The sequence below is a fragment of the Thunnus maccoyii genome, chromosome 5 (assembly GCF_910596095.1).
Source record: "Thunnus maccoyii chromosome 5, fThuMac1.1, whole genome shotgun sequence".
NCBI lineage: Eukaryota > Metazoa > Chordata > Actinopteri > Scombriformes > Scombridae > Thunnus > Thunnus maccoyii.
The window spans coordinates 18,340,073-18,353,825 of record NC_056537.1 but is presented as its reverse complement, the minus strand read 5'-3'; the positions used below and the strand labels follow the sequence as shown (position 1 = coordinate 18,353,825).

Below are 13,753 nucleotides of genomic sequence, written 5' to 3'. Positions count from 1 at the left end.
ACTGTAAAGTGTATTTGAATAGAAGAAGGCTACAATAAAATGGAAATAAATGAGTAACATACAAGTTCGGTACCTCAAAACTGTACTCCAGTGCTGTATTAAATTGACTTTCCACATCTGGTGTCAGCAGCAGTTAGTGCAAAGCTAAATTACTTATTTGTAATTTTAATCAAGTTGTAGCCTCCAACTGGTTCACTTGAAATGCCTTGAAGACTATTGAGCTCATGTTGACTGTATGATATGGATGTTACAGATAAGACATTTCTTTATAACAATATAACGCAGGACCTCAGTGTAGTTCCACAGTATCGCCAGCAGGAAGCACTGTAATACACTAAATTATAGGCAGTAGATTGCTGGCTTGTTGTTGACACATATGTCTTTTTAGCTTAACTTTAGTAAAGGTAAGTTAGTAAACCATTAAAGCTATAAACAACAACTCGAATAAACTAGTTAGTAGCTAACGTAGCTAAGTTAACCGTTGGTTAGTTTGTCCCATGTCCCTCTTCCTAAAGTTGTGATTAAATATCCACACAGGCTTGAGAGTTTTTTATGTTTAATATGAAAACGGTAAGTCTAACATTTCAAAACAAACAATTCACAAACTTGTAATTTTTAGACACTTTTTACGGAGGTACAGCTGTAACTTAGCTTTAGCACTAATGGTAAAATGTAACTTACCTTGGTGAGTTAACTAGTAACTTATTTCCTTTGGGAGGGCTTTATACTTAGACTCAAGTGAATTTCAAGGGAAATTAGTTTACTTTATAGTCCTTTATCTGACGGGTTTACTAGGTAGTTACTTTACAATAGGATCTTATGTAAAACAATAAGCTCATAAAATATAATGCAGCAGTGCTGTAGTGAAACTCTCCCAACACTGATGGCACGTCAACGTTATACAAAGCAGGGTAGTTAGTAGACCTACTTAACTTTAACTTACTTAACTTAACTAAAAGTGTATTTTACTGTTGCCCAGATTCAATTTTGAATGCTGGATTTTTATCTGCGTTTTCCATTGTGATAATGCTACTTTTATGTATGAGTAAAAAAAGGCTAATTACGTTTTCCACTGCAACATAGGGTTATAGGTCAGCTGTGTATAGTTGACAACCTCATTCTTTCATGGCTGTATTTAGTTTGAAGTTTTGCATGTGTGTCCCCTCAGTATATTTGTCCCCAAGTGCATGTTCTTGGCTTCCTGTCCATTAGACCAGCTGTGCTGCAGGCTGGAACAGGTCCAGTGTGCATGTGTAGAGTAACCAAGCAGGGTTTTGGGCTGTTTGAGTTGTGTGAGAAGGAGGGCGACAGGCCACCTGCCATTGGGGCTTGCCCTGTTCGGATCCCCAGCCCTGCCTTTCAACTGGAAGCCAAGTTGGGGTTCTTTCATGTGGGCCTGATCTCCTTAAGACATTAGCAAATATTGAACAAGACTCGGTCCAGACTCAAACACATCTGTTGTCATATAGTCTCCACTGTTACGCGCTGACAAGGAGAGAGAGAAAGTGAACACCAGTGGGTCTGTTGCATTAGCGTTTATGTGTGGACAGAAAGCTATAGTTTATACTTTGCCAACACAAATGCTCACTTTTGACGAGCTTAGGCTAAACCATGTTCCACTGTAAACAAATATGGGGCTGTATGAAAGAAATGGAGTTTGGTATGACAAGGCATCCACTGAATGCCAGATCCGTGCTGAAGATAAGGGATAAGATAAAACGAACAGATAGCCAACATTTCATATGCTTCAGTCATGTTGCAGAATCCATCAGCAGTATTTTGGGACTGTTTTGGACAGATAGGAATGACAGTTGTACTGTAGAATTAGCATAGATTATGGCATTAAGTTCTTTTTTTTCAAAATACTTGGACTCAGTGTAAAAAACACATTCTAGAGGAAGCGTAATGCATGCAAGTTCCTAAAACAGACACATAGCCTTAGAAATTCAAATAAGAAATCAAATATTCAAATAAACAATAAACAGACCAGCTGACAAAACAGGCTGTTCAACTTACTGTACTGTAGCAACTGTTCATTATAGCTTCAGTGTGAATTTAATCTTGTGTCTTAATACACTCCCTATTTGTCATCAGATTATTTTTTCTGATCCCACATAACTGAAGTCACACCACAGTATGTAGCTCTATTCAGCGTGGCAGACTAGAGTAGGAATTACAATGTAAGGCTTTGACGGTGGCATTCTCAGAGTTGTTGAAACTCACCTTGGGAGACTGGTATGGCTAGTTTCACCCAGTTTGGACTCCTGGTGTTTCCACCAATCACTTGTCTTCAAAGTTGTCTTTAAGCAGACAAGTGCACTGACTAAATGTGCTGCACTTCCTCTTATTTATCATAGTCAGAATCGTTTAGCTGCCTCTCTGGAAATTTACTGCTGCTCTTGGTGGGAACTGACTCAGTGTGTAACTCTTTCAAGCTGTTCAACAGAGGTCTACTGTACAGGTATGGTAGGATTTTTTCTTTGTCAAAATTTAACTGGAATAATCCAGGAAGTATATGTCATGTAGAATATTTTTGTCAAGTAAATGTTTGTGACATTTGGGTTTAGCACTAATGCTAAGATTTTCCTATTAATAATGTACCCTGACAGGCACTTTTGGTTTTGCTGATTTAGTAATCTGATCTGTAGGCGTTGTTTGTGTTTTTATTAGATCTAGACAGAAAATTGGCAGACGTAGATACAGTCTGCTGTAACACTAATTTAGATGACAGACAAACTGTAGTAACATTTTGATATTGTCTATGTACAGTGATAAATACTCTGAAGCACTTAATCTGCCACTGCGTTACTACACCTTAACCTACTGCATATCTTCACCTTCTGTAAGAGTAACACGTACAATTATAAAGCTGCATTAGATTGAATTGTGTAGAACACAGAAAATGTATCCAGAGGCTTTAATTTTGTTTTCGTCAAAGCTTGTGGTAAGCTGAAAATACCACTTGTGAAAATGATTTATTTATTTCTTTATTTATTTATTACCTATATTTATAGTATTTGCGTGAACTGTCTACCTAGGACACAACAGGCCTGTACACATGTAAAAGATCTTTATTTCACTGTTCTTTTTCATCAGGAAGGTATCGCTCAAGATGGATGTCAAGAAAAAGAACTTCTTGGATAACTTTCGTGTGAAAAAGTTTGCTAAGAAGCCAGGTAAGAAGGGACTTGGCAAGCAGGGGGGGAGGCTGGCCCACCGGCGCAGTATCTCCGTACCAGACCTAAGGTTTGTGCCAGGTGAAGGATTATTTACAGATAACGCCTTGTATTCCACTTCCTCTGATGCTACTGCCTCTGATGCCATCTATTTTGGCATTTCCCCCGGTTTGAGTGATACCGATTCTGTTGCAAGTGTCTCAGTCATTGATGGGCCGCTTTTCGCAGACAAACTGACCGATTCAGTCCCAGAAACTAGACTCAGAGTTTCCACAGATAACAGAGCTACAGGTTTTAATAGAAGTACACCAGTAGAGACATCGACCCTCTATGAGGAAATTGATGATACGATAAAATCAGGCTCCGAGACAAACGTGAACTTGACTGGAGAAGCCTTGTATGCACAAGTGAATAAAAGAGCCAAGGGGAATGTACCAAAATTTTCTTTTGACCCTAGTCCCGCACCAAGATCTGTTTATTTCAATGCACAAGTCCTGTCACCAAGACCAGACCTTGTAGAGAGAGAGAGTCTCTCTGGTGAAATAGGTTGCATCCTTGAAGACACCCCAGTAGACAGAGCACCTCCAGGTACAATTACTTCAGCATTGGCCAGAACAACTTCACTGGGAGACCAAGTGAACACTTACACAGAAAAGAAGACCGCATCATTCGAGCAGAGAAAGGTGTCATCTGAAAAAGGGACTCCACCATCAATCAGAGAAAATGCTCCTGCAGATAGGATGTCTCAGGGAATAGATACTCTGGGTACCCCTCTGGAGAGTGCCGATGGCATCTCTCTGGACTCTGCCTGTGGCACTCCCATTGAGGAGCGAGTCAACATGCCCTGGACAGACTCGGAGGAACTGGAACGAGAACCCTTCCCTCCCTTGAAAGAGTTCTACATAGAAGAGGCCCTGCTAGAAGGCCAGCCTGAGGAGGCCCTGGAAGACATAGCAGAGGTCAGCTTTTTTTTTTTAAAGTGTATTATACTTCATGTACATTTAGAGGATCATATTCTTATTTGAATCCTGCATGTACCGTAGACTTACTGTATGTTTTTTGAAGTTTGAATTCAGATGTCAAAGTAGGGTCATAGTGATAAATCAAATAGATGCAAATCCAATCCAGTCCTGTGCACATACTCAAGGATTTTAGAGACCCTATGCTGTAGTTCTAGAAACCTAGATGAAACTGTTCATCTTTTAGGAATTAGATCAAAGTATACAAGCTCTAGTGCGATAAATGCATCAAGACCAGGTTTCTGTGATGCATATAGTTATTTTAAAGTGATAAAGGTATTATAAATAAAAACATGTAGAGCTGCAACTAGCGAATATTTTATTATTGATTAATCTGACAATCATTTGCTTTGTTTTGTCTATAAAATGCCATAAAAATAGTGAAAAATGCTAGTTATAATTTCATAGAGCACTTGGTGATGTCTTCAAATGTCTTGTTTTATCTGATCAACAGTCCAAAATCTAAAGATATTTACTTTACTATCGTTTATGACAAAGAAAAGCTTCAAATATTCACATTTGGGAAGCTGCAAACAGCAAAATTTTATTTATGCTTAAAAAATTACCAAAGCGATTGTTGAATTATCAAAATAGTTGCCGATTAATCTTCTTTTGATCGACTAATCGATTAATCGACTAATCGCTGCAGCTCTAAATACATGTTACTTGTTACTACTATAAAATGAATAAATACCACAGTAACAAGCAATATATTCTCACCACAGTCACAATTGCATGCTTTCATATCTCTTTCAAATAGTATGGTTTCGTTTTTCACACACTAGCTGTTATGCTAAGAGGTGTCCTCAGCCTCATTACATGAAATCGACATTCCTTTTGTAAGACTGAGTTTAGACCTGTAGTTTTATTACACTTTATCCCTGCAGCACTTGCTTACTTAGTATACACATAGTATACAGTATATCCTATATATATGCATTGTGACAGTAACTATTCATTCTACTGGTGCAACATATCAAAAGCATCCTCAGATGGTTTGTGTTCAATGTAAAGTGACCACCTGGGATTTTACTTTATACAGCCCTTGGGTATAGTTGAAACTAAAACTATTGTATCTTCTTTTGTCTAGATGTCTCTTAGATATGGAAACCAGTCAAAAACCTGTGTTACTAGTTAGAGACACAATGTGGCACAGAGAGTTCTACAAACAGTACACAAAGAAGCTGATAACAACCCTCTTTGCCATACACTTGGCACTTGTTACTGCTGTTAGAAGTATTTGCATACTTAAGTCAGACTGTCGTTTGTGTCCCTAAAAGACATGACTCTATCTATAGCAGGAAGCAAGGGAGGAAGGAATACTTACATTGTGTCTTGAAACTGATGAACAGTCCTCTTTCTAATTAAAGTTATCATGTAGACCAAAGAGCAGTAGATGCATCTAGACAGCTACGCTTGAATTTTTGAGTGTTTACATTCTAATGTTTCATAAAATGTCATTACATCCCTTTCCTACGTAGACATCCAGTGAAATATGTGACCTCTTTGACGAAACTGCGCAAGATCCGTCAGAAACCTCGGTGAGTAGTCACTTGACTGCTGTGCCCATTGAAGTATGCCAAGCACTTGATATGAAGAAAACATATAAATGTGGCTTGTCCTCCACAGCTGCTTAGGGACCCCCTAGTACCTGTCCCACTCCAGAGGTACCTCCTGAGCATCACCCTAAAGCAGGGAAAGCACTTGGTCATCAGAGACAAACGCTCCGGTAGGTCAACAACCCGCAGGTGATCCATAAGCCCTGGCCTTTCACAACCTATGACACGAAAAAGCTGTCTCGCTTAGGTCTTGAGCGGATAATTACTAACTTTTAAAAAGCTAACATCAAATTGTTCTCTTAACTGCAGGAATTTTTTGAAACACCCTTGGATGGATCAGTACAGATCAAGAGATACTTTATCAGTTTTCTTTTACATGTACATGTACTGAAAGAATGCAGTTTTTTATGTGTTGGCTCTTGGCCACAGCTAAAGGGTGAGCCCTCAATGAAAAACTGCACGTACATACATTGCAAGTACATCTTGTTAATCTTGTTGTGTTTATGAATCAGACAGTCAAAAGTAGAGAATCGGAAATGAGTTATTGTGTTCGTATAAAGGCAAGATGGGATGTGTTCAGTTAATGCTTTTGTTTACTTGTGAGAATAACATCTCCTGTCAAGAGGTATAAAGGGAAAAAACACTAGAAAGGTATGCAGTCAGACCAGTGTGACAAAAGACAGACCAGGATAAAGCAATCTGTACTGATTACAGGGAACTCAAGATCTGTACATGAAACCACTGATATATCAGTTATGTAAAGAATTGACTTTGAAATGGTATGACAGATTAAATTTGTTTGTAAAATTTAATTAAGAAACAGATGTCCATAGTTCTTAACTGATAGGCTGATGGGATTTCTGGTAACAAAAATATTTTAAAGGGAAAGTGTTATTATCGCTTATCCAAGATTCTGTATTAAACATGGAGACAGTTTTGCTCTTAAATTATTTCGTTGATGTCTTTAGGCTAGATGTTGAAATGAGTCTTCAAGAGGAGTGCTGAAGTTGGAAGATATTTTATTAATGTGATATAAACATTCTGAAGTAGTGCATTTGAATCCATACATACATAAGAGGAAGAGAACTGAGTACTCAGTGACAACTATGTTGATCTGTGTGTGACAAGGAGACAGAGACACACAAGTATGAAATACATATTTCCACTTTTGTTTTTCCTCATTCTCCTCTTGACCCTGCCCTGGAGCTCAGTAGACTTTACTTTGGGAAAGCAGCGACCTCAAGTGGTATTAAATGGAACTACAACATAAGAGAAAATTCATGTGTGGTCTCATTAAGTATGATTATTTACTGACTGTCTTTTGACATGTTTTTTTTTTTTTTACTTTTATAATTTCTCATACTTAAAGTACAAATAATAGTTAAATAGTTGTTTTAGACAGAAAATGAATTTTCATAGAAATTTGGGACATGACTCTATTTCAAAGCTACATCAATCTTATCTAAGTGAAAAAGTAAACCCTTAGATGATTTTAGTCAGTATTAGATTTCACTCTGGCTCCTGTGGAATTTAGGAACTCACCTTAGATTGTAATGGTAAAAGGACCTTCTTAAAATTATGTTGTTTTTTCACTGTCTGGTGGCAGGAGACCCTCCAAGCCCAGTGCCCTACTCCCTGCTAGTTGAGACCTTACTTTCCCTGACAAGATGGCACCATGATGATGCAATCCCCACACGCCCCCTGTCTCTCCACTGTTTGCCCAACAATCAACACCGTGCCAAAGGCTCACCAATGGCATACATTGTCATTACATATTCTGAAAGGACCCACGCCACCAGCCCCCACTCCTTGGTTTTTGTTCTCCCCTTTTTTCCCATTAATTTCCATCGTCACCGTTCTCAGTCATGCCAGAGCTTTTCTCCTTGCTAGCTGCCACATTCTCCTCCTGTCAAGTTGCCTGGAGGTTTCCCTGTCACAGGCTGGCAGGGTGGAGCTGCTGTGGGTCCTGCCTGCCTTTGCGAGATGTTCATTTGGAGTGGGGAGCTGACAGGCCTGACAGCCCATCCCCACAGGGCCTTTGTCATGTGATTCAAGCCTCCCTGCAGGCTCTCTCAAGCACCCCTTTATTCCCCTATACAAATGAAGGCATGGGACTGGCTTTCATTTTTTGGCCAATCTGCATGCAATTGCAGAAACAAAGAAGTCCCATACCCCCACCCCACTCACAGACAGACTTTCTTAACAGGCTTGGGAGATTAACACTGGTTGCTTCTAGATTTTAGTTTCTGGTTGCCTCATGCTGGCGAGTGTTTCTACTCTTTCACAATTAAACAGCTACATCCCTCTGTTTTTGCAATGTGTGGGGTGCACCTCCTCCTCACATATTTCAGTCTCACACAACCAGCATGGGGGAAGGGTGTGTATGTGTTCATGTGCGTGCTTTCATACACACTAGTTTTTAAAGTGACAATATGTTCCACACAAAGTAAACATAGTTTGCATTAGATCATTTACTTTAACCACAGATTGTTATGAAATCATTGGGATTTTACACTATGGATATACAGTATGTAAACTTAACACTTCAAAGTAATTATCACTTGTGTCTCACAACATTGTCTTGCTGATTTGTTGTTTTTATTTTTTATTTAAAGGTACCAGCGATCCTTATGTGAAGTTCAAACTTGATGGAAAACAGTTCTATAAAAGCAAAGTGGTTTATAAAAACTTGAATCCACAGTGGAATGAGTCCTTCACCCATCCTCTGCGAGACAGAGAGCATAATGTGGAAGTTCGGGTAGGCATACTGTTAGTTTTCCTAAAACCTCTGAACAGAAATACATTGTCTAATGACACAAAAGCGGTCTCGTACAGGAGCCCACTCCCAAAATTGTATTGATTTTTGTAATGTTGTCGCAGGTCTATGATAAAAATCGCACAAGTGACGACTTCATGGGCTCCAGCACTATTTCACTGAAAGCTCTTGAATTGTACAAGTAAGTGATTATATTTATAGAATAGATTGTTAAAACAATATCCATAAGTGGTTATCAGTTGTAATCTACATGCCCTTTCTTCCTCTGCACAGAACCTATGAAATGGAGTTGCATCTTGATGATCCGAAAAGTAAGGAAGATGACATGGGAGTTATTATTGTTGACGTCTGCTTAATGTTTAGAGATGCCACCATCAAAAGAGGCCCTGTAAGTATTTGTGGTATGAAAAGTATTTGTTGATGCAAATCTCTGTCCCCTGTCTTCTCTGAACTATTTGTACTGATTCTTGTAATGATTTTGTTTTCATAGAGATGGCCAGCAAGGAAGAATAAGGTATGGATTTTGATATCATCTCATTTACTCTCAAAATTTCCAAATTGTATCCAGAATGCTGTTATTCTTGCATTCAACTTTGTCTTTTACTGGGTTGTGCTTACGGTTACCCTGATGTAAAACACTAGGGGGCAGTAGCTCACTGTACTATGGTGCAGCAAAGAATGAGGTGTATGCTCAGGATTCAAGCTTTTGTATGTAACCTTGGTTTCAGCACAGCCTATTGCTTTTGTGGTTTTATAGCGAAACCTTTTTTGTAATGCATATTATTTTCAGTGGTATTATTTGCTGTGGAAAAGTATGGTACAATATTACACTCTGATCAAAACCAAAATAATAATATTGACCAAATATGTTGACATGACAGAGCTCTTAGATGAGTATTATAGCACAGTATTTGGTTTTGTAGTAAACAAAGTTCCATCTCCTCTCAAGTGGTTTTCAATATATTGCAGCTGTAATTAGATTCAGAGTGAAATAGGTGGGTTGCTGTTTGGGACTCACTGCAGCGAGTGGGTTTATATTCACACCTATGTTGTCACTACATCTGCCACTGTTCAGTCTCTTGATGGTCCAGTAGACAATATCAATTTGATTTTAGATGACAAAGGAATGACGCCATTTTCATACACATTGTAGGTTATCCACTACAGATGGTTAAAGATACTCACTGGGAGACAGAAATGTGTGATGGGACTCTGCACAATGTTCTGCTGCCTAAATCACAGTGCTAATTATCAATGTAACAATGCCATTTTTTTCCCATTTCATTTTTGACAAACGTACAATATCTTATTGCATTTAACACCTATCCTGGAAGTGCTGAATACCCAGCTCTTACAGCTCTACTCCCCCTCTTTCAGAACATCGTTTTCTCCCTCTGTGTTACCACCACAGAGACAGGGAATGGCAAGTGCCTAAGTAAAACTCTGCTGTGTGATAGTGTTTCAAACAGGAGGGGGGCGTATGGGAGAAGCAGGAGGGGGACTCTGCTGTTCGAGGCATGTTGCCAGTGTGGGATGCCTAAGATCGGCAAGGCTGATAATTCCCAGGCATAGCGGGCAATAACCCAGATGTTAGGATGTAATATCACAGCTGTGGATGGACATTGCTGAGGTACCAGCCAAATGGACCTGGGTCTGAGCTCATCGTGCTTGTCCCCATGCTGTCCCACCATATGGAAGCAATCGCACAGCCCTTTTAGGATCAGGAATAGATTCTCTTTAGGGGCCACTTACAGTTAAGTGGAATTGTTTTATTGGCCGCTGAGATAGAAATGTGTCCAAGATAAACACTTGGGATGACTTGGCTGAGGCCTGTTTTATATCGCTCCTCCACTCCCTCTGTTCTTCTTCTTTTGAAGGGTCTGATATTTATAGGGCTGTGCCTGTGGTATTCCATGTTAATTCAGGTCCCTGAGATGTGCTTTGATCCCCTCCGGATTGGGTGGCAATGTGGGTTGTGACCCTGTAGTGAAGAGGAGGGGCCGGAGTGGCAGGGGAGTTGTAGTGGGGCTGTTTGAAGCGGCGTCGCCGGGGCAGCCGAAGGAGCTGGGCAATCAAAGAGGCTAGAGCAGATTACGGTCCTGCTCTTTAATTACAGTCAGCCCTACACAACCTCTCTGCTGTTTGTTTTTACAGCCCTGGCCTATCACCGCATGGCCTCACGGGAACTCGAACATGGAAACATATCAAGGCCTCTCTCTCTCACTCCCTCTGTGACACACGGCAGGAGAAGTGGATTATTTGCTGGGCTTGTCCTTGATTTCCAAAGTGTTCTCAAATGCACAACATCTTTGCTATTTTGTAGCTTCACCTTAGTAGAAAATATTTGTTATTTTGCTGGTTAAATTAAAATTGGAGGAATTTGCCAACAAGCAAACTCTGATGCTGGCCATACATACTGCATGTATGCATAATTTGCTGATGAGAGAGCTGTGCGGTTTGCATCATTACTCACTGCTGCCTGCTGTCTCTGGTGCAGTATGCCAAGTGTCCTGCCTCCCCACACTCAGTCTGGGAGCCAGTGATGAGTGGGACTGTCACAGCCAGGGACATCTGGCTGCTCGCTGACGTCCCACTCTTCCTCTCTCTCCAGGAGCCTCTGTGGTGTGGCTTGCCTGTCAGAAGAGATGTGCTAATATGCTCCAACAGAGATGTGCTGTATAGTGTAAACCTTTGTCCTACTTTTATGCACTCTGTGAACATGATGAGGTACCAGGCTGAAGCAGGAGCAGGTAAACAGAGGGGAGTGCACAGAACTTCCACACGCACAGTTCTCCCTTTTAAAACTGTAATTGTCTGTGTGTATCATTGCCCTGCAGCTGGCCCAGGCCACACCGACTGTGCGTCCTGCTGAAGTGCAGAAGAATCAGCCAAAGAACCAGATGTGGAGTGGGGTGCTCAGTATCACCTTGGTGGAGGGACAAGATCTGCCGCAGTATGGCCATGGGGACATTTATGTCCGCTTTCGACTTGGTGATCAGAAGTACAAGAGCAAGGTTGGACTTGTTTTTTTAAAAGTCTTTCTCTTACCTACTTACTACCACTTCTACACCCCCTTTTCTCATGCTCCTCTGTCTTTTTAATGTCTGCTCTTTAAGTCTTTCTTCCCTGCCCCTATCTCTTACTTCCCCGCTTCTCTCTCTCAGCAGGTGCCTGTCAGTGACTCACCTCCACCTTGGCTCACTGGGCCATGGCAGAGGCAGCTCATTAGGCTGGGCAAGGCTGCCACTCACTTCGCCCTGTGCTTTGTGGGGCTGGGCTTCATTGCCTTCATTTGCATACCCAGCATGCCCTGTTCATCTACCTGTACTTGTTGGCCTCCCCCCTGATGATTCTATGGTGCACTTGTCTTGTGTTGTCGTGTCATTTCTTTGTAAACCTCTCTGCTTTCCTCTCTGCTTGTTTGTTTGTTGAACAAAGCTGATTCTAATTGGAAGCTGTCAGTGTTTACAATCCCAGAGTGGCTACTGAGGTGTACACATACAAGCACACACAAATAGAGACACATACACACAACACACCTCTCTTTCTCCTCTCCTGCCTTGTTCTGGTCTGACTGAATGAGGACTTAATCCACCTGTCGTGAAGGAGCTGGTCAGTCTGTTAATGCATTAAACCTGACATTACGTCAAAGTGTGTGCGTTTCCACATTACTGTATGAGCTGATTCTGTGTCTTTATTGCCCTCAGAACCTTTGCATTCAGGCCAATCCCCAGTGGAGAGAGCAGTTTGACTTCAATCAGTTTGAAGATAACCAGGAACCTCTGCAGGTGGAGGTGTACTCAAAGAGGGGAAGGAAGGGTGAGGAATCATGGGGGATGTGAGTATTTCCTGTTGGCTAGTGTTAATTTTGCTCACATTGGCTCCTCCACAGGACAAGGTGGCCTTATGTGTTTCAATGGAGCGATTTTCCTTTTGTGTCTCAGGTTTGAGATTGACCTATCGAGACTTCCACTTAATGAGAGACAGCTCTACACTCATGTGCTGGATCCAGGAAAGGGCAGACTGGTGTTTTTGGTCACCTTGAGACCCTGCTGGGGAGTCTCCATCTCTGACTCTGAGACAGCTACCTTGGGGAAGCCTGATGAGAGAGACACAATAGAGGAGAAATTTGTAAGTACATTTTTGTTTTAAATTCATTTTTGCATAAAAATGGAATATGGAAAAGGAAATGGAATATTGGAATAATATCCTATAGGCATTTAAAGTTTAGTAAGGACTAATTTTACCAATTTGGTCAGGAATGCAAATAGTTCATAAGAATTTTATGCTATGAACACATTTTCAATAACATTGAAATTATTCTGTTACATGCCAGGTGTTAAGAATATAATTTTATGTGATACATTTATTAACCATGCTCAAAAAATAATAACTTTTTAATAATATTTGTTTTTTCAGAGCTTAAAGAACTCACACAAGTGTGTGGAGGAGGTCGGCTTTCTTCAGGTGAAGGTTATAAAGGCAAATGATCTTCCGGCAACAGACCTCAATGGTAACGTGTAACTCACTACTCTAACACTAATACTGTTTTCTATTCTCATTGGCCTTTTTTTTACATTAAATAACAACACTAATTTGTCACTTGCAGGAAAAAGCAACCCCTTATGTGTTATTGAGCTCGGAAACAGCAAACTTCAAACTCACACAGTCTATAAAACCATCAATCCGGAGTGGAACAAAGCATTGACATTGTATGTAAGACATCTGGAAAAAGAATCAAAACATCTATCCTATTTTATCTTGTATATTTTATCTTGAAAAACATGTGTTACTATGATGTTACAGCCCAATTAAGGACATTCATGATGTGATAGAGTTGACTGTCCTGGATGAAAATGGAGACAACTTTTTGGGGAAAGTGGCCATTCCATTACTGACTGTAAGTCTATCTATGAGCAGCCACTACCTTACTACTGTTAAAAGGTTTAGTTTGTTTACGTCTTACACATTAATTTTTGACATACAAAATATAAAGTAGCTGTAAATTATAATTATCAATATACTGTGATTTTAAATTCCTAAAGGTTCAGAATGGGCAGCAGGTTTGTCTGTTCTTGAAGAAAGAAGACTTGGAAAGTGTGTCCAAAGGAACCATCACACTGGTGCTGGAGATTGTCTACAACAAAGTAAGTATCAAACTAAATATGGTCAAGCTTTTTAGAAAGGTGATAACACTCTGTATCATATAGTCCAAAGTCAAAA

At 40.2% G+C, this 13,753-nt stretch overlaps 1 protein-coding gene across 5 annotated transcripts in view; it reads left to right on the top strand.

Moving 5' to 3' along the window:
- Positions 1 to 374: 374 nt before the first annotated feature.
- mctp2a (multiple C2 domains, transmembrane 2a) overlaps positions 375 to 13,753 on the top strand; it is a 34,548-nt gene continuing 21,169 nt past the window's right edge. For 3 of the 5 annotated variants that reach the window (XM_042412307.1, XM_042412308.1, XM_042412311.1), the window contains exons 1-16: positions 411 to 570; positions 2,358 to 2,461; positions 3,097 to 4,135; positions 5,677 to 5,736; positions 5,825 to 5,924; positions 8,370 to 8,512; positions 8,635 to 8,711; positions 8,804 to 8,918; positions 9,021 to 9,044; positions 11,368 to 11,544; positions 12,238 to 12,368; positions 12,475 to 12,661; positions 12,950 to 13,043; positions 13,140 to 13,242; positions 13,337 to 13,430; positions 13,576 to 13,677. In XM_042412307.1, the coding sequence (XP_042268241.1) occupies positions 553 to 570; positions 2,358 to 2,461; positions 3,097 to 4,135; positions 5,677 to 5,736; positions 5,825 to 5,924; positions 8,370 to 8,512; positions 8,635 to 8,711; positions 8,804 to 8,918; positions 9,021 to 9,044; positions 11,368 to 11,544; positions 12,238 to 12,368; positions 12,475 to 12,661; positions 12,950 to 13,043; positions 13,140 to 13,242; positions 13,337 to 13,430; positions 13,576 to 13,677 (2,568 nt within the window). In that variant the 5' untranslated portion in view covers positions 411 to 552. The other 2 variants (XM_042412310.1, XM_042412309.1) reach the window with 2 other exon arrangements.